Source organism: Periplaneta americana, chromosome 1, assembly GCF_040183065.1.
Source record: "Periplaneta americana isolate PAMFEO1 chromosome 1, P.americana_PAMFEO1_priV1, whole genome shotgun sequence".
NCBI classification, from domain to species: domain Eukaryota; kingdom Metazoa; phylum Arthropoda; class Insecta; order Blattodea; family Blattidae; genus Periplaneta; species Periplaneta americana.
This window is the reverse complement of record NC_091117.1, coordinates 108,367,168-108,395,039: the sequence shown is the minus strand read 5'-3', so window position 1 is coordinate 108,395,039 and position 27,872 is coordinate 108,367,168. Positions and strand designations below refer to the sequence as shown.

General features: G+C 34.8%; 1 protein-coding gene and 1 long non-coding RNA gene across 10 annotated transcripts in view; both read left to right on the top strand.

Moving 5' to 3' along the window:
* The window catches only part of Yif1 (Yip1d-interacting factor 1), a 159,468-nt gene that overhangs the window by 68,121 nt on the left and 63,475 nt on the right, over window positions 1-27,872 (top strand). For 7 of the 8 annotated variants that reach the window (XM_069825549.1, XM_069825508.1, XM_069825525.1 and 4 more), the window contains one exon: window positions 22,709-22,864. The exons of the other annotated variant lie outside the window; for it this stretch is intronic. In XM_069825549.1, the coding sequence (XP_069681650.1) occupies window positions 22,709-22,864 (156 nt within the window). The remainder of the gene's footprint in view (window positions 1-22,708; window positions 22,865-27,872) is intronic. 8 annotated transcript variants of the gene reach the window in all.
* LOC138699569 (uncharacterized) lies at window positions 235-12,008 on the top strand. Of its 2 annotated transcripts, XR_011332032.1 has the most exons (4): window positions 235-10,968; window positions 11,081-11,207; window positions 11,396-11,545; window positions 11,649-12,008. It is a non-coding gene; the product is annotated as an uncharacterized lncRNA (long non-coding RNA). The 2 variants fall into 2 exon arrangements; XR_011332031.1 differs by having other exon boundaries at window positions 1,249-11,207.

Genomic DNA, 27,872 nt, shown 5'->3' with positions numbered 1-27,872 from the left:
TTTGTATTAATGTTTTCGCTTGGTATGGCATCTTCAGATACATTTTTGGCAATATCAATTTATCATAATAGTTTGATTTATAATATAGTTACATTCATTTATCTTTGTTAACTTATGGTTATGTACAAAATGCATGGGTATGGTATCCTATCCTTCAGCAGTACTTTACTGTTATTATTTATTTTCTTTCTTTATTTCCTGTCATGTTATATGTTTTTCACAGACTGTAACTTTGTGATTTATTATACTATGATGCACAACATAAGGGTATTTTGTATCTGTTCTTGTATAGCTTCTGAATATGAGTTTTACTCGATCGGGTATAAAGAATTTTTTTAATTTTATTTTAGTAGGTTATTTTATGATGCTTTATCAACATCTCAGGTTATTTAGCATGTGAATGAGATGAAGGTGATAATGTCGGTGAAATGAGTCTGGGGTCCAACACCGAAAGTTACCTAGCATTTGCTCGTATTGGGTTGAGGGAAAACCCCGGAAAAAACCTCAACCAGGTAACTTGCCCCGACCAGGAATCGAACCCGGGCCACCTGGTTTCGCGGCTAGACACGCTAACCATTACTCCACACGTGTGGACTATAATAAATTAAAAAAAATGTTTGATGAATATCTCTGGCTTCTTTAATTTTAGTTCTCTATAAATATCTGTCTCCCATATCTTTCTCTGTATGCCTGTGATTGTGCATGCTTCTCTTTACTCTGTCAATCCATTTATCTTTTGGTCTTCCTTTTCGTCTGTAACTTCTGGATGTGAATTTAAAATTTTCTCTCTTCCGCTATTCTCATAACATGTCCATATCATCTCAGTCTTCTGTCTTAAATCACCTCCAAAACATTATTTTTAACTTTTAACATTTCCCGTATGCCTGTGGGATTATTCCATGTCAATTCATCCAGACAATGTCATCCACTGTTTCCAATTTTGCTGAGACTTTGCATATGTGTTACTTACCTCAGTGAATGGCTTCCTTTAAAATTGTATTGAAATCCGTGAAGTTGTTGAAGCAAAAAATAGTAAAATTGTTATGAATGTAGTTGCATGTCAGCAGTTGAAAAAATTACAAATAACACCACAGTTTCCAATGTAATCATTGGATTTTATTAAACTTGTTCTGTAACTGAGATTTATATTGGAGATTATAAAAATTGCACATTTAAATTATTACTAAGACACTTTTACCTTTTTAGAATTTTTTTTTTTTTTTTTTTTTTCCTTTTATTGGAAATTAACTTTTTTTCCAAAGTGCCACATCTTAGAAAGTGCTGAAAATTATGTACAGTAATGAGAACACAGTATTATATCTGTAGACAAAAAAATTTATAATGGGGAAATGATAACTTACTCTTTGGCAGAGAAATATAGAAATGTAAGGCACAACATTTCTCAAAAGGTGAACAAGATGTAACATTTTACAACTGAGACAGTTTGGCTTCAATTCTCTTGTAAGAATCTTGATTTAAAGTGTAGGTCCTTGCTGTAGCTTTGCTGACATCACTTTGGTACAAAATGTTTGAAAATGGAACTTGTCAGGCCAATAAAATGATGGAGAGGGCCCATATGCATGAATTTTATTACAGCATCACCTTCATAATTAACTTTTACAATAAAACCCACATACCACAAAGATTCATACATACAAGCTCCATAAGAATTTGCCTTGAAATTTGGATTTACAACAGGTTTAAATATCACACTGTAGTCTGTATCACAACTTTATTAATCACTTTGCTCCAATTTCATATTGTAACTTTATTACAAAACAAGAATGTAATTTTATTCTCACATCAATAATAATCACTTTCTACAATTTAATTCTATACACTCTCCACTCCACACAGTAACACAGTATTCGTTATTGCACTCAACAGATGGCAATGACAATTTACTTGGATTATTGAGAACAACAATGAACTGTTAATCTTAACTAATGTTCACAAAGCACTATTTACAAATCAGAACTGTCAGTTCTCAGTTCACAGTTCGTTTGCCTTGGCTAATTCTTCTAGCTCAGTCACTCGAGTTCACAGTATCTCGAACCCCAGACCTTCAGAGACAGTCCACTGACCTTCGAACTCAGGTCCTCCAACTACGGTCCACTGCACTCGAACTCAGGGCTTCGGATGCTCACACAGCTGCGGACACACTCAAGTCGAACTCCGGTCTCGAAGCTGGCTTCACTGCTACACAAGACTGGCTGGCTTGCTGTCCAACGGTTACAACAACGACTACTCACTAACTTGCGTCTCCTCGTTTATAACCAAACCATAGCTTCGAGAGACTACGATTTCGCGAACAGTCTTCAGATACTGAGAGGATGACACCTATCCAGACTTCTCTGGATTTCTCCCCTCAGTTACCAGCTGCTTACTTCCCCCTCACCCTTCGTCATGTCCACGCCTCCACCTCGCTCCCCCTCTTACGTCTGTCCCCTCCAGACCCGAGAGGCCGCAACCTTCTTCACAGCGTTTTCTCGTGCACCCCCGACCTCTGTGGGACACGATCGACTCATGACTGTCACAATATGTAGACAAAGGCACAAATTGATGCATGCAGCGTGTCCCAGAAATACTTTTTGCATTTTCAGACTGTTCAGTAAGATTATTTCGGACTTGAACCATTTCCTCTTTTGGTACAAAAAAACAGTAATCTGCTTGAGACTCTCCTCACAAAAGTTGAACATTTGTGATGCAGTGGTTATTTATTCATTAAATGGCCTTTGTAGATTGGCTTTCGTAACCATCCTTTCCAAAGTACCCCCAATTCCATCAGAAGAAGATTTTCCATGGCTAGTAGAAAAAATTGATCATTTATATTTCATACCAAAGTTTGCTTCATGATTACATATTTTAATGAAATTCTTGCAGTTCTTGTACTGAGCAGCACAACCATCTGAGAAGTATTTTACAGTTTTAACATGTGAAAGAGAGCTTTGTTTTCAAGAAATTGAGTGTGATCTTTTGAGTTTGGTAAACGAAAGATACATCATGATCCATGTCATCAGAAATTGTGCACAAGCACTTTGAATAAAATCTTACATCTTTCTTGTAATATACCACTGCAGCATTTAAGTGTACAGCTACCTGTATTTCAATGAAACCCTTGGAGCCTCGTCTTGAATTACAAAACTGTAGTTTTCACTGAAATCCAATAAAATGGTAGCTGATTCATTATCCAGGTTCTCTTTTAACATTTTCAAATAAGATGACTGTACTTTTGCTATAAATAAATGTAGAATGAATTTCTCAATTTTTTGTATGAGTAAATCACAAAATTCAGAGAAAGTGCTTACTTCAATAACCATGTTTAGGTACTCTTATCTGTTGGATTGGTTCATCAGGATCAAAGTCATCTGGGCATTGTTGTTGGTTATGTTTTGTTTAGGACAAGATTGCTAGGGCACTTTTCACAATTCTGTTATGTAACTATGTCACAAGTTATAAGTTTAATCAGATCATGGTAAGTTTCTTTCATATGAACATTCTGATGAATTGTACACACGCACAGACAGCATATGTACTTGAGGATCTTGCAAGCACACACTCTTTAGGTCTGAGGATTGCAAATTTAGATAAACCTATCTTGTTGTGAGGGAATATTATCTTGAACAAAGAATGCAGCTCTGACAGATTGCTTAAAACAAGCTGTTTTTGTTTATAAACAGTTTTACTTATACTTATTTTGTCTTTCATTCCGAGCATTATTCTTGAATTGTTATCATCCAAGTAAGGTCCATTATTCCATATGTGATGTTTACTGTTAAAGTCATCAACTATGATAAACTTGCGATCAGATGGGATCAATTGTTCTATATCATCCATTACTAGGTTTAGGCCTGGAGGTACAGTAGCATGCAAATTAATCTGAACACGACATATTTTTACATTTTCTGTCATTGTTGGCCTCACAGCTGCTCATACCACTTTAATTGACATCTGTAGTACGTGTAATTCCATTGTTGAAGGTCTGTCGTTATTATTTTTTTTATAATATGTGACATTTTGCCTGTCGTTTTGTACTTATAAGCATTTCAGTTGTGTTGAAGACATAATACTACAATCCTGTGTACATTCTGTCGTCTTCACAAATGGATACAACTACACGAAAACAGTCTAAAATTATAACATTAGCAGAGCATTCTTCTATGATACAGAGGCAAATTGCTGCAGAATGTCACATCGGTTTGGCTACTGTTAATTCGATCATAAAACGATACAGGGAGACTGGATCCATCACACCCCAGAAAAAAGGAAACTGTGGCCGGAAAAGGAAGACTTCACCTGCAGATGATCGTTTAATTGTCAGGAAAAGTAAATTAAATCCTAGACTAACTGCTGTCAACTTAACCCGCGACTTAATGGCTACACTGGGGCGAATATTCATGTCACAACAGTGCGGCGTAGGCTTTTGGAAGCTGGACGAAGGGCTCGTAAGCCTATTAAGAAGCAACTGCTAACCCCTGTTATGTGCAAAAAACGCTTAATGTGGGCAAAATTACATCAACACTGGACAGTGAATGGCTGGAAGAATGTACTTTTTTCCAATGAGTCTCATTTCAAGGTCCACAGCCACCGTGTTTCTTACGTACGGAAAGGATCCGAAAAAGTAACAGCAGCTCATCTCCAACAAGCACCCAAATACCCCCCTAAAGTAATGTTTTGTGGTTGTTTTACACAAGAAGGGCCTGGAGCATTAATACCTATCAAGGAAATGATGAATTCTGACAAATATATTCACTTATTGGAAACCAGAATCGTACCACAGCTGTAAAAATCATTTCCGGATGGCAGAGGTGTGTTCCAACAAGACCTGGCACCATGCCATACGTCTCGAAAAACTACAGAATTCTTCAACAAGAAGAATATTCAGGTACTCCCCTGGCCAGGCAACTCACCCGACATTAACCCCATTGAGAACTTGTGGTCAATTTGCAAAAGAAGAATGCAAAAAATGAATTGTTCTACAAAGGAGAAGATGATTTTTGCCCTCATTGGTGTATGGTTTCGCGACGAAGAAATGAATATTTGTGGGAAATTAATGGAATCCATGCCAAATCGTCTCAGAGCTGTTATTAGGAACAAGTGAGGCCACATAGATTACTGAGGTATGTCTTAGATCCTTTTTTTATCCCGTTTGAGTGTTTTTGCATAAGTAATTACGTTGTTCGGATTAATTTGCATGCTACTGTATATATACATTGACAAGTGAAAATGAATTATTATGTTGAAGTAATAATTTTGTTCTAATGTATTCAATTTACCCTTTAAATTGGTGTTTAGATTCAATTACATGAATGGAGTTGTGGATCATGGTAACAACACCTCCATCCCCTCTATCTTCATGAAACAGATTAAAAATTTTGTAGTCAGCAAATTTGTAAAATTTTAAAATATCAGCAATCTGAAAAGATTCTTGTATGCATATTATAGAAGGCTTTTTGTCCTGAACTTCTTGCTTTAATAAATCCATTTTGTTTCTTAAAGACTTAGAGTTCCATTGTAAAATTTTTAGAGTGTCTATATCTTTTTCGTTAATGTTGCTTTTTCGTTTTAATTCTCGGTCTTTAGATGTACTACCCAATGAGACATGGAATTTATTTTTTTGCCTCATTTTTTATATTACAGAGAATGGATTTTGCTTCTGCATTGGACTGACACCATACTTCAATCCTTTTAGTATTATATTTGCCTCTTTGTCTCATTATATGGTTCTTTTCAATATTAAATGAAAAATATAGTGGGACTGCATTGGTGGTAATGCAGCTTATGTGGGTACCTCTTTGTTACTTGTTAGCTTAAACAACAAGTTTAAGCCCTGCAGTATATATTGACTACATCCCACCTCTGGCTACTAGCAACAGGCATCTATAATGAACACCGATCAAAATATCCCTCATTTCTCGTGAAAAACAACAACTGAATAGACTACAGTGGACTTTATGTTGTCAGCAAACAGCTGGATACATTAAGAAGATTGATCATTCAAGTAAAAATCAATCACTTTCTTGGTTGTCTCTTCTGAGAGCTTCTTCCCTTTCCTTTGTTCGGGCAATGCTAGAATATCTTTTTCAGCCACAAGTGCACGTGTCTGGTGTATCGTATACTCAGAAACTTCAAACATTTCACTAACTTTATTTCTAGACCACAACAGTTGTACCATGTAAGTAGTTTAATTCCTTTATGGATGTTGACATGTTTAATTTTATCTTTAATTTGCCCCATTAACTCATCAAGATGTTGTGATTTCTATTGCACATTCTCTTCTGTTGTCACAAGTTCTGGTTTGATGCTAATTCAGTATCCTAAATTTTACTGATTTTAGTTTCTGTTGTCTCAAGTTCTGGTTTGGTTGCTAATCCAGTATCATAAATTTTACTGATTTTATTTTGAAGTGCTTGAACTGCTGATTGAAACTTTTGCTTAGCTGCAACCAATCTGTAATCTGTTCAATTGAGTTGTAAATTTGTATTTACTAATAGAATAACGTTTTAGAGAGATATAATATATACTTACAACGTGTTATATTATATTTTCACTTCATATATTTACACCCATCATCTGACATATATATGGATCATATGTGGAAACTAAGAGGAAGGCAGAAAATAGGAAAGACTGGAGAATGCTGGGTTTGCAGTGAAAGACCTGCCCTTGGGCAGAACACTATGAATGAATGAATCTGACATCTTGACTTCTAAACAATATGAGAGATAAAGTGGCAATTCTGCCAACTGCTTGGCTTGAACATAAATATCAGAGCGAAAGTGGCTGACCTGTCAACTGCTTCAATGGCCTTCAAATTTACCTCAAGAGAATGACAACACATATTAAACTATGGCGATAACAACTAACATTTTCCCTTCTACTGAAAACATGCTGTTCTAATACCACCCACTGTTTCTCCAAAACAATTTTATCCTGTTAAAATCTTATGAGTCCATAATTATTTCATAGACATTTTATGGTATTTGAAGGCAATATGAAAAAAAAAAATTGTGAACTTTCGCAATTTAATTTTACTTACAGAAGCTGACTGCATAAACCACGACAGTTGTCAATAAGTCTTGGTGGTTAATGGACGTGATTTGAGCGCGACTGTGATGTTGCAAGTAGGGAAGGCATTGCCCTCTGAAATGTTACGGAAGCAGATACAATCCAAGACTGTGAAAATGTATAGGAGTGAACAGCATGAAATATTAACAGGTACGAAAGAGCTGGTAGGTCGGAAAATAGGAGCTTTAAATAATGAAGAAAAGACAAATAATAGTGAGTGAAGTTACAACAGACAGGATATTGGAAGAGTTAAGATAAATGTAGAGGGATACAGTGAGAAGATTGAATTGTTGAGGCAAGAAATAGAACAAATGAAGAGGAAAATTAAGCAATACGAAATAAGTCTAAGAAAAAGTACAATGTTATTCTTTGGAGTAGAGGAAAAGGGATGTCAATTCACAATAGAAACCACTGAGGCAGTACGCAAAGTATGCTACGAGATCTTTAAACTGGAGGTGAGAACAGAAGACACTGAGGAGACATATAGAATTGGATTAGGATATAACAGGCCTATCTTGATAAGATTCTCAAACATAATAACCAAAGAAAAAATATTAAGGAATTTACACAGAGTGTGAGGAATGGGATTGAGGTTGAGAAAGATCTGAGCTACGAGATCAGATGTAAGAGGAAGCTACTACTCCCTTTCATGAAGGCAACAAAAGTGAATGGACACTTTGCCATTTTTTTTTGTACCAAGTTGTACTGTATGAAGATAAACTAAAAATTAATGGGAAATTCTATGACGTAGAATTCTGTAAGGAAAATGGAAATCACCCAATATTTGTATTAAACATGAAGAAGTGAGAACAACAACATGAAAAAGAGCAGAGGAGATCTGAAAAAATGGACACGAGGGGCTAGGTACTAACGGACAAAGTGATGGAATTACGATTGTGAGTAAGAAGAATGGTCAGTAGGATAATAATATGCAGCAGTCATCGTTATCGCACAAATTGGAAAGTATGGAAAAAAGACAAAATCATTGGAATAGATTAATACTGACTAGTCCAGCTAACAGAGGTTAAGAGGAGTTCGGAATTCGAACTGGGACAAAAAATGAATAACAGGTGATGGACAGTCTGTTCAGTCAGCAATTGTGGGGGAAAGGAACTATCATAACAAGATCATTTACCAGTGACCTATGAATGACGGAGAATTTGCTGTATTGCAGAACAAGCACATCATGTCGGTGGAAGCGAGACAGAACCAGGAAATGAAAAAGAAGAACGAGGAGAAGGAAATGCTGAGTACAATAATACATAAGAAGAAAACAGATAAGAGCAGTTTAAGTGCCATAAGTGTAAGGAAGTCTAGTGATACGAGTAAAAATTCAAGTGATTCGAGATGTGAATTAAGTACCTTTGGGGGAATGAAAGTCAGTGTAGAAATGGGATATAAAAATGTTTTTATCAATGCAAGGGATGAAATGTGGCGATGTGAAGAGAAGGAAAAAGAAGGCGAGTTTATATAACAGTTACAGGTGAAGTTGGTGATTTGGGTCCAGCAAAGGTTAAGGATATAGATAATTTTGTAAGTAAAATACACAATAAATTAGGAGAATGTAGTAGAAAGTTAAGTGAGATGATAAAGGTAATGAAAATGGGCAAGGAGTATGGTGGAGGAGGCTAGTCAGGGTAGTGAAGCATAGCATGGAGAAAATAAGTGAGATAAGAAAATGTAATGCACTTAAGAAACAGGCATAATAACGATCATATTGGATAATGGCGTAATAAGGATTAGCAACAAGTATTATTAGAAACAGAGTGTGTTCGATATAAGTGAGCTGGAAATCAAGAAAGGAGTTGTAAAAGTGTCAATTTTGAATGAACTAAATGAAATCATTAGGCTTTAAAGATGGAACTATAGATCACTTTAGACGGGGTCAGAAGTAAGAGATTATAATAAATAGTGCATGAGTGTAAGGGAAAGAGGAAGTCACAGTAATGAGGGAATATAAGTAAGGGGTATGAATCAAAATTATAAGAGCGTCTACAAAGATATATCTATAATGAATGTAATTGTTGACATCAAATATATATCATATCATATCATAAACCACGAACTCAAATTAGAAAACTACATTTCTAATTCAGAAGATGGTCGTTCTACAGTTTTATTTCAAAAGATCAAATGTTTAGCTCAAAAACTGTAGAAGGTACAGAATATTCTGTGTTAACATGTAACAATTTTCGATACAAAGTCTGTAACTTTCAATAGTCACTACTCTGCAACCAATCCACAAAATCCATTCAAATTGTAAGACTATCCATAGATATGCTTGTAGCACAATTCAACACGTTTTTATGAAAATCCCTGACATTGGGTGACATTTTCAGAATTTTCTGGATGAATTGACATGGAACGACCCTGTATTCTGAATCTTATCCTGTCTTGATTCAAAACTACAACCTAGAAAATTAAGGCTCACTCAACGGGATTTTCAAATGGATATTGTTTCCTTTCATCTGTCTAGATTGACCTCATGAAAGATGTACAAAATCGGTATCCAAAGCTTGGACTCCTCTTGTAATTAAATGTCTGAGTTCGTTTTTGGATGTTCTTTAGAAATATTGGTATCTCAAGGTTATCATGTATCTGAATTTGAATCATGTAGTTGTCATATTCTCTGATGATCTTATTTTGAACAACTTGATGATGATGATGATGATGATGATGATGGTGATGGTGATGATGATGGTGATGATGATGATGATGATGATGATGATGATGATGATGATGATGATGATGAAATGTAGTATGAGGTGCAAATGCTCAGGTGGGAGCTGCATATGTAATTTGGCTATGGATAGACTTTATACTGTAGAGTTTATTTACAATGTAGAACTAGCACTGTGCTCAATAACATATGCAGAGTTCATTTAGGCACCGGAGGACTGTATATTTACTTCTTAAAATATGCTCCTTCCTGTTTAATTGGGGACTGATTGAGGATTACACTGAGGTATTTTGTTTTGTTAACATATGGTACATGACGAAATACTAGTGGTGGAGGTTGAAGCCTACATTTTGTGAAAATAATAGCTGTTGTTTTAGAATTACTTATTTTGATTTCCATATTTTGCACCACTTCTCAATGTACTGCCCTGTATGCAGTGGAAACATAACATAACAACATAGATGAAATTGTTGTTAGTGTTGAGTGTATAAAGGCAGATGAAATAGAATGAGAGGAATATCTACAGTATATTGTTGATATTGTCAGCTACAGTTTTCACGTAATTTCTACTTTTATATCAGAGGGAACTGTCCAGTGTTAAGATTTTCTGTGTGTACAGGGTGAACACAAAGTCTTTCCCTGATTATGAATAATTACAGATGTGGACAAATTATTAGTAAAATTGAAGAGTTTTATGAAATATTTTTACAAAATTTGACTATTCAATTGCGGTCTAAATTGAGAAGTCAAATTTTGTAAAATTATGCCAAAAATCTCTAATTTTGCTAATAATTTGTCCATGTCTCTACTGTACCTTAAAAACTACTTTAGATAGAAAAATGAAAGTTGTGGTATTATATTATCTGATTCATAGAGTTTTCTTTCTTTACATGTAGCACTACAGTACAGTACAGTACAGTACAGTTCAGTGTCAAAATGGTGTCTATGCAGGAAAAAGCGCAGTGTGTTCTATGATATCATGAAACAGTGTAGCCCATTACAGTTCAGCGGCAATTCCGGAGGGAATATGGATGAAATCCACCATATGTGAAAACCATCATCAGAGTGGTATGTAAAGTTTAAAAAGACTGGCAGTATTTGAGACCAGAGAAGTGGTAGACCTGGAGTGAGAGACGAGACTGTTGATGCTATGCGCAAAGACATTAAAAGAGAAGACAGCCATCTCTTCAATATATCGCAGGACGACTACAGCAATCCAGGTGGTTCGACCTAGTGTGGAGATCATAACAGCTGTGCTCGTATATTTTGTAATATTTTAAATACAGTGTTCTTTACTTCTTCAGAGAATTTATAATTACTTCTTCACTCCAGATTGTCTGTGTGTCCAGTTTAATTCATCAGACATCTTTGGAAAATTTTGTGCAAATTTTGGGTGCAGCAGTTATGAAATTGGAAAGAGCTCATGGTAATTTTTTTGTTTCCCGAGAGATAAAAATGTGTGAGTATTGCATTTGCTTTCAGAGTTGTGGATTTGTTATAATTAAACAAATTTATAAATTACTGTACTTTATGCATGCTCCATGTATATTTAGACTGTTCTGTACTGACAAAGTAAAATGACAAATTTAATATAAGTGAAGTTAACTGTTGAATTAAGTTTACTAATACAAGCTTTTGTATTTGCAGATGTGATCTGTGGGTGCTGAAATGCAGGAGGAGTGATCTAGATGCTTTATATAAAAGGGAAGGACTTTCCAAGATGTACAAGACCTATCAAATTTGTTCAGATCACTTTATCGAGAAAAATTTCAGGAATCCAAAACTCTTTAGTCAGGGGTAAATTTAAGAATCTAGTAGGCTAATTTTTTTATGAGAACTTATAAATTTTTCTGTATGGAAAGTTATTCTAATATGACTTTATTACTTCTGATATTTTTAGACTGAAACCTGGTACAGTTCCATCCCTGAATCTGCCAAGTGATTGGACCTCAGTACCAACAAACAGAGCCAGCTGACGTAAAAAGAAGAGAGAAGACAGTGTTGATAATAGCAGCATTAATACAGACAGTGCTCCAGAAAAGTCACAACCTGAAGAGAGAGACAGAATACCCAGTGCAGAAGACAAGATTAAGATTTTGAGTATGAAGTTAAGGAGAGCGCAGAGAGTGATTTCACGAAAGAATAAAATTATCAGACAGTTGAAACATGAAATTGGGCTTCTGAAACAAAGTAAAATTGAGACATATTCAGATCTAATTAAGTATTATTGGGATTGTAACCAAGATAGCTTTTATGGCTAGTCAATTCGTAGAGCCAAGGATAGAAGATACTTGGAACATGATAAAACAGTAGCATTAGCATTGTACTATCGTTCTTCTAAATGTTACAAAGTCCTACATACATTAGTATATCTCTTCCTTGTCTGTCATCTCTTCGAAAATGGTTGCAAAATTTAGATGTAAATCCTGGGTTCAATGACATCACATAATGATGTAAAAAAAAAACTGTTTTAATCCGTTTAAAACTCTGTGTACTAGGATTAATTTGATTTATTGAATGCAACTCAAACATCATATTATATGCTATCCATTTTGCATATACATCTGGGCATTTTACTTCTGTGTGCTAGACGCTAGGGTTGTTAGTGTATGCTGCTGGTCGCTAGATGTCTTGTTTGTACATAAATACATAATATAGCTGATGGATCAGTTCAGTGCGGCGCTTGTAGTCCATAACCAGTTGTATCCTACCTCCATATCAGTTTGGCTTTCATCGAAATCATTCTACCAATCATCAAGTGCTTCGTATCACTGAACAGGGATTGCACAGGGATTTGAAAAGAAAGAACAGACTGCAGTCGCATTTCTTGACTTCACTCAAGCATTTGATCGAGTTTGGCATAAAGGTCTTCGGTATAAATTATACAGGTCTGGCATTCCAGATCACCTATGCAACATAATGACTAGTTTCTTGTCAAATCGCACATTCTCAGTCAGAGTGGGTTGTACTCACTCCTCTGTTAGGCCTATTAGTGCTGGCATTCCACAAGGCTCTATCTTAGGTTCGATATTATTCAATGTATATACTTCGGACATTCCTGCAACACCAACTGCACAAATTGCTATGTATGCAGACGATACAGCTATTTATGCAACCCATCGCAACATTAACATAGCCCCAAATCACCTTCAGGAAGCCTTAACCCTGAACTGGTATCTATGGGTCAATATAGACCCATATTGCTTGATATCATAATGTACACTTAAAAAGCGATACCAGTTGAGGGTTAAACATCATATGCCCTTGGCTTGAAAATTGGCACATCGCATTGAACTACAATAAATGTGAAGCAATGATATTTACTTTGTGTCGTCCTGCTAATTCTCCATGCATAAATATTTCAACCAACGTGATACCGTGGAAACCAAAGGATGAAGCTGTAAAATATCTTGAAGTGCATTTAGATCGCCATCTATCTGGAAACATCACATCAACAGCAAACTTAAATTGGCCTACTCAAGACTCACTAAATTATATCCACTCCTCAACAAGAAAACATCTCTAAAGCTACAAAATTGCATGCTACTTTACACATCTCTATTACGACCTCTATTGCTTTATGCCTGTCCTGTCTAGGGTGGAGCTGCAATAAGTGAAATTAAACACATCCAATCATTTCAAAATAAAGTCCTACGAATTTCACTCAATTCTCCTTGGTTTGTCCGTAACAGCCAACTACACAGAGAAACTGGTATTGACACAATCAAACAGTTTATTCATTCACAAGCTAAGAAGTTCTATAACAACCTAGAAAATGTTCCAGGCGCTATCCACTACTCTCTCGGAAGGAAGTCCACATTTCCCACCAGAATCAAGAGCAGACTTCCAATGGACCTCATGTTATAATCAAAATTTATCATCACACCAACCTATGTAAATAATCATTTATTTAACAATTATTTTTGTTCATTGAGGAGCCCAATCTAGGCTGCCCTCAATTCAGTGTCATGTATTGTATTTATATTTTATGTAGAAATGATCTGTATAGCGCTAAATGTGCTGATCGATCAATAAATTATTTAAAAAAAAGTTGTGTCGTGATACTGTACTGTGTAAGCTAGTGAGTACAATGAGACCTTGTTCAAGTATTTGGAATCATTTTGAAACAGCAGTCTGTGAAGGGAACACAGAGGTAAAAGCGATGTGTAATTATTGCAGGAAAGAATACCAATATGCAATGGCATCTCGTTTATGGCAGCATATCTTCAGTTGTGGTCTTTGTCCACAAGCCGTGAAAACAGAAGCTGAAAATGTGAGTAAAATAGCAACCAAGCGTACAAACTCCCTTCATGAAATTGTTCTTCCTTCAGATCCATTACAGTTAGACTCATTATCAACTTCTACAACGCCTTCTACTTCATTCTCAACACTACCTGTTTCATCTACATCTGTGACTCTTATCTTCACATTCGTTGTCGCTACAAATTTTACAGACATCATCACAACAACACATAATTATGATAATGAATTAGACAAACTCATTGCTAGAGCGATGTATGCCTCATCAATGCCTTTATATATGACGGAGCTTCAATAGTACTGGAAAAACGTTTTCCATCAACTTTGACCCGGATATGAACCTCCTAGTCGTCAAGTTATTGGTGGGAATCTACTTGAAATTGAATACAATCGTTTGAAAGGAGTTGCTCTAAAAAAGAGACAAGAAGACCATTCCCTCACTTTAATATGTGATGGTTGGAATGATGCAACAACACACAAAGTTATGAACTTTATTGTAATAACACCAGAACTAGTATTTTTAAAAACCATACGCCCCAGTGAACAGAAGGAAACCAGTATGTTTATTGCTGAAAATATGATTACTGTGATAAATGAGTTCAGTAACCATAAATTTGTTTCAGTTATAATAGACAGTGCCAAAAACATTGAAAATAGTTCAACAACAGTACCCCCAAATTTCTGCTTATGAATGCATGGTTCGTGCATTGAATTTATTGACGAAATATGTAATGGGATTACAACCAGTGGGTGACCTTTACTCACTAGCCAAAATAATAAATTGTAAAATATTTCAAGTTCAGCCACGTTCCACTTGCAATGCTGGAAACTAAACAAAAGAGAAATATGACGACATATAGTTTCATTGAAACTTCCGTCTCCTACAAGATGGGCGAGCTCTCTACTTTGAAATTTTAGTGCGAAACAAAAAAGCAGTTTTACTGGAAACTATTGTGTTGTCCTCTTCTAACTCCTGAAAAATCTTTGAAGACTTTTGTGCTGTCAGATGAGACATGGGAGCACCTGGAACAAGCAGTTGAAGTATTGAAACCACTTTCAGACGCTATTACAAAGTTTAAGGCAGATAATCCTGTTTTTTTCTGATGTCCGTGCAAGAAGTACCAGCCAGTTAAATGTAACAATGCAGGTGAGTTCAATGTTCTCTTTTGATGACGAGGAGGCTGTAATGACGGCCATTCGAGATAGGAAAGTGAAGACAATTAAGTACATCCATTCTGCTGGAAATATATTGGACCCACACTTTAAAAGTGCTATATTATGCAAAGAAGACGTTGGTAATGGTATAGGTTACAGCACTAAGCTGAACTTGATTTAAACAGTGCAGCAATCATAGCTAACTTGGCAGAGTTTCAGGTTTCTACAGAATTCTTTGCAAGAAATTCATTATGGGATGCTGCAAGCCATTAACACCTTTCTCATGATGGAAAGGCTTATGTTCTGGACAGGCTTTATATTCAATTGCTTCACGAATATTAAATGTGCCACTTTCTTTGGCTGCATGCAAAAGAAACTGGTCCGCTCATGGCAACATTCATACCAAACTCAGAAATAGGCTGTGTCCTGAAAGGTTGGATAAACTTGTAATGGTAAGATGGAATCTTAAGTTCACTAGTTCTAAACCAGCGAATTCAGAGCTTACTACTGAGCAAGATCAGTGTAGCAACAAGAAATAAGGAAGATATTTGTTTTGTAGTTTTAACTAACTATGGTATTTTTCAAAATGACAAGAGAAAAGATGTATATTATTTTTAAGTTTTATTCTTCCTATTATTAGTATTGCTTATTATACAGTATTTGTTGCATGTGTTGTGAAGAAAATTGACTTTCAGATTTTCTAGCTCAAAAGTATTTAATTTTGAAAAGACGAACAATGTGAGTTTTATTATTATTATTATTATTATTATTATTATTATTATCATTATCATTATTATTATTATTATTATTATTATTATCTATTTGTATTCTCATTTTTATTATTACAATTTGTGTCAAGAATCTTTTTCATTTGTTAATAAAACCAATTAATCTAATAAAACGTGATAAAAAACCATTTTAAACAGCATTCTGGTTTAAAACCAATAAAACCGATCTTGTTTAAAACTTGCCAACATCACTAAGTCAACACACTTAAACTGATGAAAATCAAAGCAGACACGTTAGAGCTTTCACAGTATGTGGTGTCCATTATTCTGAATGAAATGTCCCTTAAAGAAAACATAATGTACAATACTAGGAGTGATATTTTTGATGGGTTTGTGGAATTGGGACCTTAATGAAAATATTAATCATATTCTTGAGCTTGCAAATCGAACTCATGAAATTTTAGTTAGAGGCTTAAAAGTTAATTTCAAACAGGTAAATTGGGTATCTACTTTCTGAGTAAGAATACAATGTCAGGTGATATTCTTAAACGCGTTGTCTTGTGTGCTGTTAATAAAGCAATGAAAGCAGATTTTGTTCCAAAAGTTGTTGTTTGTGATTAAGTTGCAAATAATCTAAGAATGAGGTCATTTGGTATAAATGAACAGCGTCCATTTATTGAAGTAGCTAAATAACAACAACGTTTACTTTTTCCATGATTTACACATCTTCTGAAGTCATTGAGGAACAATTTTAAGAAATATGACTTTGTAAGTGATGATGGACATTGTTCGTGGAGATACATAGTTGACTTTTATGAAAAAGATAAAGATAGGGTATGAAGGTTAGCACCTATGCTAAAAAGAAAATGCATAGAATTGCCTCCATTCAGTCCCATGCATGTATGCCTTGCCTCTTATATATTTAGTCATTCTGTCAGCAGTAGAATCATGACAAATGTTTCTAAGAATTACATGCCTTTAGATGCTCTGCCAACAGCAATTTTTATAGATAGAATTGACAAGCTCTCTGACATTTTCATTCAGATAAGAATTATGTGCCTACTGTGCGACCACACTAACAAAAATTGCAGAAAGTATGCGAACTAACACAGGCGACGAGAGGGAGGGTAAGAGGGCACTCCGCCTATGTTTAGTTGATGCTCTCTTGAACCCAGATAAGCTAGTGGGTAAACGTACAGTCTGTGCAGTGAGTATAGTGCGCTATGTACGTGATTGTGTAAGCGGTAATTATTGTACAATGTCTTCCAAAGTGAAACCAACTATTCACAGCGAGGGCTGTGAGATCATCAGAAAAGTGATAGAGTATTGTGATTCAGAAAAGTTTTCCGGAACACTTAAACATCCCATCGAAAATGCGACTAAACGCGCTGATGCTCTTACTGGGAAATCCGAATCCACAATATGTAAAATTAGAAAAGAATCGAAATTAGTGGATATTGCTGGTGACAAACTACAATTCCCAGGTAAGAAACGAAAATGCAGTTCCAAGAAAATAGACTTCCATTTGTTTGGAATTTGAGAAACAGTTCACAATTATTATGTGATAAAGAAGGATGTTCCAACTTTAAAAAATGTGTTAGCCACTCTAAAAAGTGAACGTAATTTCCTTGGAGGACGAGAATTCTTGCGCAAATTGCTTCGAGATATTGGATTTAAATTTAAGAAATGCAAGAATAGAAGATTATTTCTAATGGAAAGGAATGATATTGTTGAATGGAGAGCAAAGACAATGCAGGTGAGAACAAGAAAACAGTGATATTTCTGGATGAAACGTGAATTCACCCTACTTACACCATGAGCAAATGTTGGCAAGACAATACAACGGATGGTGTGTTAAAGAATGACAGTGTCAGACAATGCTGGATAATTGTTCATGCTGGGAGTGAAGAAGGGTTTGTTCCTGGAGCATTTCTAATCTTCAAATCGAAGACCAAGAGTGGCGATTACCACGATGAAATGAATTTTGAGAATTTTTCAAAGTGGATCCAAGAAATGCTCATCCCCAATCTCCCGCCAAACTGTCTCATTGTTTTGGATAATGCTCCATATCACTCCGTGCAGTATGATAAACCTCCAACAATGGCGTCGAAAAAAGCAGAAATTCAAGCTTGGCTGGACAGACATAATGTTGCTTATGAAGCCGACATGACGAAGGTAGAATTAGTGGACCTTGTGCGGGTTCGACGTCCACCACCGAAGTACCGAGTAGACTCTATTTTCGAAATGTACGGACATGAAACTATAAGATTACCACTGTATCATTGCGACCTAAACGCCATTGAGTACATTTGGAGTATTATAAAATGGAGAATTGCGAATCGTAATGTGGATCAGAGTGCAGCTGAAATACAGAATCGCACAATACAAGCCGTGTCAAGTGCAACAGTAGACGAGTGGAAAAACGCTGTGACTCATGTAAAACGACTCGAAAGTGCTTATTGAGAACGTGATCACTTGACGGACGACGAAATCGAGCAACTTGTCATTAGTCTTGGTGGGCTGGATTCCGGGAGTGACTCCGATTCTGATAGCGAATCATCTGCTTCCAGTCTAGATGTACATAAAGCTTAATAAGGTATGAAATTATTATTACTAAATTATTATTATTATTATTATTATTATTATTATTATTGGCATAAACAGCATTATTCATCACTCATGAGCGGCAGACGTAATAGTAACTTGAAGATAACTGTTTAGTTTTAGTAAATGCATTGTGCCGCTATTGCTATTCTACAGTACTGTAAACTTGACTGTACGATCTCCTCTCCTTCATTCCTTGCCAACCCAGGTCACCCCCGACCACTCTGCTTGTAGCGCTCTTACCTTCCTTCTCGCGATTGACTGTTAACATGGTCACACTGTAATGAACTTGCTTGTGGGTTGAATGATGAATCAAACCAGTGGGATTTCCTAGATTCAATGAGAGATTATTTGGTCTATATGGTTGTATGTAACAGAAGAAAATTTCACCCACATTGTGTAAAGGGCTGGATTGAAAATATCTCTGCCCTGAAACTATTCTGGGAGAATCTAGAGAATAACTTCAGATTTGAATATCTGTTAACCAGGAGACTAACCCAAGACTGTTTAGAAAATTTATTTTCAGTGATAAGGAGTAAAGGGGGTCATATGTTGCTACTTTTGCTGTGCAACTTTTGTACTTTTTGTACTGCAGCTGCAAAAGTTGTGTGTCATGTTCACACATAAGCCAAAAGTAGTGTGCTGCTCAACCTGAATGCTGCAAAAGTTGCGACTGGAGGTTGCGAGTCCGTTCACATACAAGGCGCTACTTTTGCAGCCGCAGTTTAGCTGCAGTTTTGCATCTTGTTGATTATTCAATACATTTTGTGTTTATGTTCACATTAGAGTTTCAGAGTATGAAACTCATGCGATAGCTTACTTATGACTTCTTTTAATTATAAAATGGAGAACAAAAAGCAAAAGATCTGGGACAAAGAAAAAATAGAAATACAGAACAAATTGAAGTTACGATTTCCTTCAAGAACTACAATAAAGGGGATGAATAGGCCTTAATGTTACGATATGAGAACTTTTTGCGAGAGGAAGATTATTATTTTTTAACCCTTATTTATTGTATTGGGTCTGAATACAGTCCATTTTTTTCTGAAATTTGTATTGTACTAACAATTTCTGTCAAGTCTTTCACTTTTTGTTGTGAGAATTAGCATTTGCGAATTTCATAAGCACTCTCTTGATTCAAGTAGGTTTATTATTTATTTTTCTGTCTAATTAGTATTCAGAAATTGACATTATTTATATTTAATTAGAAAAACTTCTATATACTTCACATCCAATGGCATATTTTCGTAAACAAACTTGGCAACCCTTCTGTTTGAAACTACGCTACGGAAAATTAAAATGGTTATATCATCAACAAATATATTCTGACTGTGTTGTACATTTAGTAACTGTTACAAATCATTTATTTTCATCACGTCAAACATTAAAATATATCCAAACAATACAAAGCATCATTTGCACGTTTGGGTGGCAACATTGGACGCAACCACAGCAAAAGTTTCAACAAAACTGATATCAAAAATGCTGTGGCTGCAACCCTGAGAATCCTGTCCACATGTCGCTACTTTTAAGCTGTGCGCAGCATGGAAAAGTAGCAACCAGCTGGTTCGGCAGCTGAAACTTTTCGGGTTGCACTGTTGTTCACATGTCACAATACGAGAGTTGCGCAGTATTTTGTACTGCAGCACTGTAAAAGTAGCGACATGTGATCGCACCTTAACTCCTGACTACTAATTTCAAATCAACAGCAAGGTTAGTAATGACTAATCAGATACTGGAGCCGTCAGAAGACAATAACCTGTGCTATTAATGCAAGCGGTTGTTTACTATTGAGATCAGAATTCACTAACACTGCTCCATTAAGTATAAATGTAGTTTCTAATATTGTAAATATTGAAGAAAATATTTTTATTGTTCATTATGTTCAGCCGTGTTCAAATGCATATTTTTGGAATGGTTGTGTAAAACATTATCTCATGAGGAGTGTCACAATGCTTAACAAGCAGAGATAAAAAACTTGATTATAATACCTACATTCATTTTAAAGAATATTAAAATTGTAAAGTGCAATATCCTAATGAAATTTCCATTGGTATGTATGAAACAATAAGAATGGAATGTATTCAATTCCAATATCACACTGTATTTGTGTCAGAGCAGAAAACAAGTGAAGACAAAATTTAAGCATAGAAATCCCAAAAGTTGAAATATTGTTTGTAATGAATGTGTTCAGATATTTATTTATAAATGCATCAATATGTTGATGAAGTGTTATTTGCAGCAACAAAATGAACTGAGAGGACAGAAACATTTTTCCAAGAATCTTAAATCAAAGAAAATTATACTTGATTAGGTAATAAAGCTGTTTTATTTTTGCCTTAATAAAAGAAGGTAAGATGTTAAATATTATGTTTTCTGTATATTTATTCCAGTGTAATAATAATAATAATAATAATAATAATAATAATAATAATATTTTCTGTGCTATTGTACAACACAGATTCAATAAAGTTTTATTTTATTAATGAATTGTCACTATAAAAATATTTCTATTTTGAATTCCCGCTTGTTCTACAGGTCCAGCCACTAGGAGTACTGCATGCAATTTGTCTCTTTAGTTAACATGTGAATCAGAAGAAGATGGCTATCTTCTCCTTTAATGTCTTTGCTATGCATATTGTTTTTTTATTGGTGTCCGAAAAAATCGACGCGTCTTGCATCAGATGAACTTTGCATACTTCAGAGTTGTTGTTGCTGCTGCTGGCGTTGTTGTTGTTGTTTAGTCAACTGTCCGAAGACAGATCTAAACCTCATAAGTGATACCAAGAAGGCACCACTTATGAGGTAACTAGGCCAGGAGATAATGGGGTAGGGTAGCCAGTTCCTTTCCCCTCCATTGCATAAGTCGCCCACTATCTACATATTACACTAATCAGACTTCAGATGCATACAAACAGTTGTTCTTCCTCTGACACATAACCGTCAAGTGAGATGTACTGCCTGATAATAGAGGACTGTGGTTAAAATTTTGCACAAATGGCTGCAGTTCCATGCATACAAAGTGCAAATCATGCAAGCTTCGTTTCCAGATGACTGTTCCCAAACTGCTGCATTTGCTGTGGACATTCTGAAATGAATTGAACAACACAATGACTACCTTAAGCAAGTTTGTTTTCCTGATGAGGCAATCTTTCATGCCTCTGGATAAGTCAGGAGACACAATGTTCGGATTTGGGGGTCGAAAAAGTGAGATGTTGTCAGAAACATGACATGAAATTGGGTATTGATTAGATGTCCCCTGGGAACAAATGGAGCACATATTGAAGTGTATGCATGGAAACTGTAATTTGAGGTATCATTTGCTGAAGATTGCATCCCTGCATCTATCATAATTTTTCATTTACATATGTTTATAATCAAGAAAATACTTTGTGTTCAACCTATTATTATAGAAGTACATTCTGATTGTCTAGAGCCAGAACCACTACCTACCTTAAATATGTACAGTCTATTGCTTTCAATCTCAATAATGTTATATAACGAAATTCTTTCTTATTGGACAGGTCTTGACTCAGGTCATGGTGGTATTATTTGAGTAGACCAAGTCCCTCTGGAATAATTTTGAGAAATTGAGTCTTAAAGTTCCTGGCTCATGCTTAGCAACCTTCACCTTCCATAGGAAATGCTGCCCTCTGTGGAGTAACAAATGAGTTATGGACTTAATTTGTTATGGCAATGAATAAATCTAAGTTTTCTTTATCTGAAATTGTATTAATATTCAAACTGATCACTGGTGGACTTGGTCCACTTTGATTGTGAGCCCCTCATTTATAACCTTAGCAAGCTGTGGTTATTATGGGAACAAAACCATCACCATGGAGGAATAAATTAACCTGTAAATGTAATGTATTCCTTCATGCCTTCACTTCAGGATATGTTATAGACCAATATTTCTAGCTCCACATGTGTCAACTCTTAACTAATAATATACAAGTACATAGAGCGACTGTGTCAAGGGTTAGTTCAAACTGTCTGGAATTTGAAAGTAGGAACTGTAGGTGGATAATACAATGTCCTGTTTGAGAATTTTGTTTATGGTATTAATTGATCAAATGCCGCAAGTATCTTTCACATGACTTTGTAGTATGATATCTTAAATATTCATAATTGAGTAAAATATTCTTTATGGTACTGTTAATTATGATTGATGTTAAGTTTCTGATTTTCTTATCCATTTATATCTCGGTTTCAGGTTCTCTCCAGAAATGTTAGGGATTCAAGCAAGTTCAGCGCTTGCCTGGACAGTGTTCGAAATTCTAGTTGAATTAATTACTTTGTATATTACCAACATACAGACCAATCTGAAAACTTTGGATCTATTAGCATATGGAGGATACAAATATGTTGGGTAAGTATTGGAGAACATAACACAGCCAATTCTTGTCCGGTACAACAAATTTGCAAGAAATTGGAGCATGGTGGTCTCTGAGTTTATTAAAATATATGCTACTACCTTCCTAAATTATTTATTTATTAAAACCAATATAGAAATGATTACCTTCAGATATGGTCAAACAGAACCTTTTTGAACTTTGCTAGCATGTAGGGTTACCAGATCATTTTAATGAAATGTAGGACATTATAGGATAATGTAAGAAAATTGAACATCAACATCTAAAATTCAACTAAAGATATATATCATATGAGTAGTTTAATATCAAAGACGGACATCTGTCATCCCATAGTTTTGATCTATAGGCAATTTTTAAATTCACAGTGTTCTTTGTAATATTTAACACAATTTATTTTATAAATGTAGTGTTAGAGTTTGCATATGGTTTCACTATAACTGAAAAGAGCATGAAAAATTGTATAAAAAACCACAGCTATCTAAATTTCGATTGAGGTCAGATGTCTGTCTTTGATATTAAGCTACTCATATATACATTTTATATTTCCTTAAAATATTCCATCGCACATGGAATAACTATCAATGGACTTAATCAGTTATATTTCTCTGAAGGACTGACATTACGCAAAATATCAGACTTCTTTGAAATATAATCATGAAATTCTGCATATAATATAAAATAATATTTCACTAAAACAACAACTTTCAGTGAGTCAGTCAATAAACTGCTCTTTTGGTTTGTCCATTGTGCTGATATCAGTGCATATACCTTGTCAACATTAGTGTTCTCTTTAGGAATAGGATAAAAATTCTATTAATTTCAGCATTTCAAAATAGAAATTTTTATGCTTGCTACCACTGAAATACCTAACCCACTTATCACTGGAAGACAATTTTTCAAGGACAGAACTTTGTTCTTGCAGAAATTGATTCAAAGTAGACAACGAATACTCCTTTGAACATCACCCTTGCATGTTTTTGTATTCAAATTCACCCTATTAAATCACTTGTAATCTGACATTGTGCTGTTGCGACATCTTTTGTTCATTGCCATGATAGCAGAGGCTATTGAATGACTGTGATGTTCGATGATAGCCGCAGTGAGTTGCGGCTAATTCTATTCTTTCTCGAGTCAATCCGAAAATATTAGTAATAAATGGACAACTCAAAAGCCAATCAGTGTAAGTCATCAAATAAAGGAAAAGAGAAAATGAGGGTTTTATGAGATTGTTTATTCCAAAATTCCATTAAGATTTAATAATTAACTAATCATTTATATATGTGTGACAGTAATTGAGTAATTTAATACATACTTACAAAAGTGTCGGTTAATAAATATAATTATTAGAGGCGAAAAGATAAAAAATTATTGACTATTGTTTTTGTTCACTGAAATTTTTTCAACATATTTTTGGCAAGTATAATTCCAGGTCTTTTAATCACAATAGCAATCGGTATCATCACTGTGATCACTAACACTTCTCTGTTAGAAGTACTGGTAGCCAGAGTTCTGGTTGTATTGCTGTTCAAGCTTGGTAGAGAACAATAGGTAGTACCACTATGTATGGCAACAAGTCTGTCATATCTTCCTTTTTCCTGCATTTCACAGGCCTAATAGCAATGTATAGTGATTGTTCAGGTATTGAAGACAGTTTTGCAAGTTTTCCTTTCTTGCTTGCTTGGTGATGTTGATCACATGAAACTCACTTTCCTTCTACAATACAAGTTTAAAGAATATCTTTAGATATAAGGTCCACCTTTTGCAGGATCAACCATTGGTTTTTCGTCAAATTTACCGGATGTCTCTCAGTAATGACCTTCCTAAGTATGAAAGCCTTTCCCAGAGGGTTCACTACAACACCTGTAGAGTCTAGAATCACTAATTTGAATTATACGTATTAAGGAAAAGTTCTTGAATACTTCTTTGATGACTCATCTGTATGTAGGAAATACTGATGGTTATTTAATTTAGCATCTTTAGAAAAATCTCTAATTCGATGTTGTTTAATTGGTGCACATTGTACTAGACCACGAATGTATATAATTTGTTATGATCTGCGAGGGCAGATGAAGGAAGACTTTAAGCAGTGGAAATGAGGTTCCTGAGAAGAACTGTTGGCTATTCCCTGCTTGACCACAGAAGGAATGAGGGTATACTCAAAGAATTAAAAATGGACTCAGTTATTCAACATATAAATCAATATAGACTGAACTGGAAAGAACATGTTGCCAGAATGACCTATACGCACTTGCCAAAACAAATCTTTATCATACGTTTTAAGAGGTCGCAGAAACTTAGGAAGAAGAATAGAGACATAACAGACCACTAGGTCTAATATGTGGATGATGCAAGAGCATGAAAAGTTTTGAAAATTTTTCTCATGCTTGGGAAAGTACATTCTGCGTACATTACATTTACAATCTGTATACTGAATTCTTGTCCTGGAGTTGTCTGCCCCATTATTATTATAACTCACACTTACAGATCTCTTTGTATGTACAGTAACTGTTTACGTTTCTCTTCCAATTTCCAGGAGTTCTATTCCTTTTTCTACCATGAGCCTTGTTTTTCCCAATATTTTGATCTTCAATACACCTACCTGCATTCTCATCATCATGTCTGCCACAGACTTCTGAATTGTCATTTGCAGAATTATCTGAATTAAAAGCAATACAACTTAATGTTGTGATATTTCATTTGCTATTTTAGTTTTTCTATTTGTCAGTTTATTTTATTTCTTATTGTTCTTAGTTTCGTTTTGTTAATTCATTTTATATTTTTTATGTATTTCACATTCGTGTAATAATAATAATAATAATAATAATAATAATAATAATAATAATGGTTTTATTTAACATGGCAGAATTAAGGCCATAGGGCCTTGTCTTACATTCAACCAGGAGCAGTGGTGCCGACTTAAAATTAATTTTGGGCGGGGGGGGGACAAGAGGCTTAACTGAAAAGAACATTAGGATTTGGAGGGGAAACACGAAAACAGTAAATAATAAGGTGAACATTGCTATTTTTTTTAATATTCACATTTAGTCCTACAGTAGAAAAGTAAAAAACATAACTCACTTCCCAAATACATTTTCTGAAGGAAAGTTATATTTCTTTGCTTATTTATTTATTTATAATGACTTGAAAAGAACATTGGATTTCGGAGTGAAAAGAATAAGTAATTATTAAAATTGAATGTTTCTATTCATTAAAAATATTCACATGTAGGCCTAACAGTAGAAAAATAAACATAATACAACAGTATGATTTTATTTACAAATACATTTTCTGAAGGAATGTCCTCTTTCTTTGCTTATTTATTTATATTGACTTGAAAAGAACATTGGATTTCGAAGTGAAAAGAATAAGTAAAATTAAAAATGAATGTTTGTATGCATTAAAAATATTCACATGTAGGCCTAACAGTAGAAAAATAAACATTACACAACAGTATAATTTTATTTACAAATACATTTTCTGAAGGAATGACCTCTTTCTTTGCTCATTTCTTGATATTAACTCATCTGGCATCTCCAGAACTAACGCCTTAGCAGCCTCCTTGTAGACATGTAAAATGCTTACATAATTTCACCTCTGCTGTGTCCCATAATTCAACGTAAATAGGTCTGAAGTCTTTTAAGATCTGTGAAAGATCTCTCTGCCGTTGCTGTTGACACAGGAATTGTCATCACAATTTTTAAAAACTTGTACAGTTCTGAGAGCATGTTCCCAAGATGAACTTCTTGCTTGAAGTGACTGATAAGGTCTTCTTTGTTCTCAACGACTTTTCCTTCACTCTGCAGCATCTCATGAAGCATTCCTCTGTGAAGCAGGAGATGGTCAGAGCCTATAATATCTTTTCCATAGAATTGTACAATTTTGTCTTTACTTGCATTACTTCCAAGTATAAATTGCTCAACTTCCAGCAAGAAATTGTAAGCTTCTGTTTCAAAACGAGAAGTCAAACAATTGATATTTCTATCTGTGATTTCAAAGTACAGTAAAATCCCTCGTAATCGGCACCCAAATAACCAGCAATACCAAAACAATGGCACTTTCGACTAGGTAAAAAAAAAGTTTAAATCTACCACATTTCCACAGTTTTGCTACACTAGGAAGTTCGCACAAACTTTCATTTTCAGTGAATATTCGAACCTAGAATTATTGTATTATTTGTGTTATATGATGATCCACACAGTTTTTATGTTTATTACGGAAAAAACCATTAACCATAAAACTAACCCTTGATGGAAAACCCCTAGCAGAAACACAAATAGCAAAATATTTAGGAATGATATTTGACACTAAACATACATGGAAAACACATTTAGAATACATAAAACAAAAAGCTGGAAGATGCCTGTCACTATTGAAAAGGCTGTCGGGGGGAAAAAAATGGGGATGCTCAAGAGATACACTAAATACAACATATAATGTGTATATAAAATCTTTATTCACATATTGTGGTGAAGTTCTTATAACAGCAAACCTTAACACAATCCAATATTTCCAGAACCAAAGCCTCAGACTAATCAGAGGGGCTGTAAAATCTACCCCAATAGCAGCTATGGAAATACTAACAAACCAACAACCTCTTCAATATGAACTAGAAAAGACTGCTGTTATACAGTATGAAAAGTTAATTAGACTTCCCTTCAACACCTGGCAGAAAAAAAAATTTACATCAAATCTCAAAACACAGTAAAGTTTTCCCTCTAAAGTTCACGATATCAAACAACAGATAACTCTCCCTACTAACAAAGAAAATCTACTCCTTAAAGTAAACCCGTTACAAATGCTAGATATTGTATTGTATTGTATTTATTAACATTCCATGGTATTCATACATTGCTTTACAGCTAGAATATGGAACAAGTCAAAAAACTTAATACTATTATAAAGTCTTAATTTATAGTCACAGTCTAGATGAAATATATACAGACGAGATTTACAATATAGTCTTCTAGTACAACACAAAGTTTTAGTATCAATTTCATGAAGTGT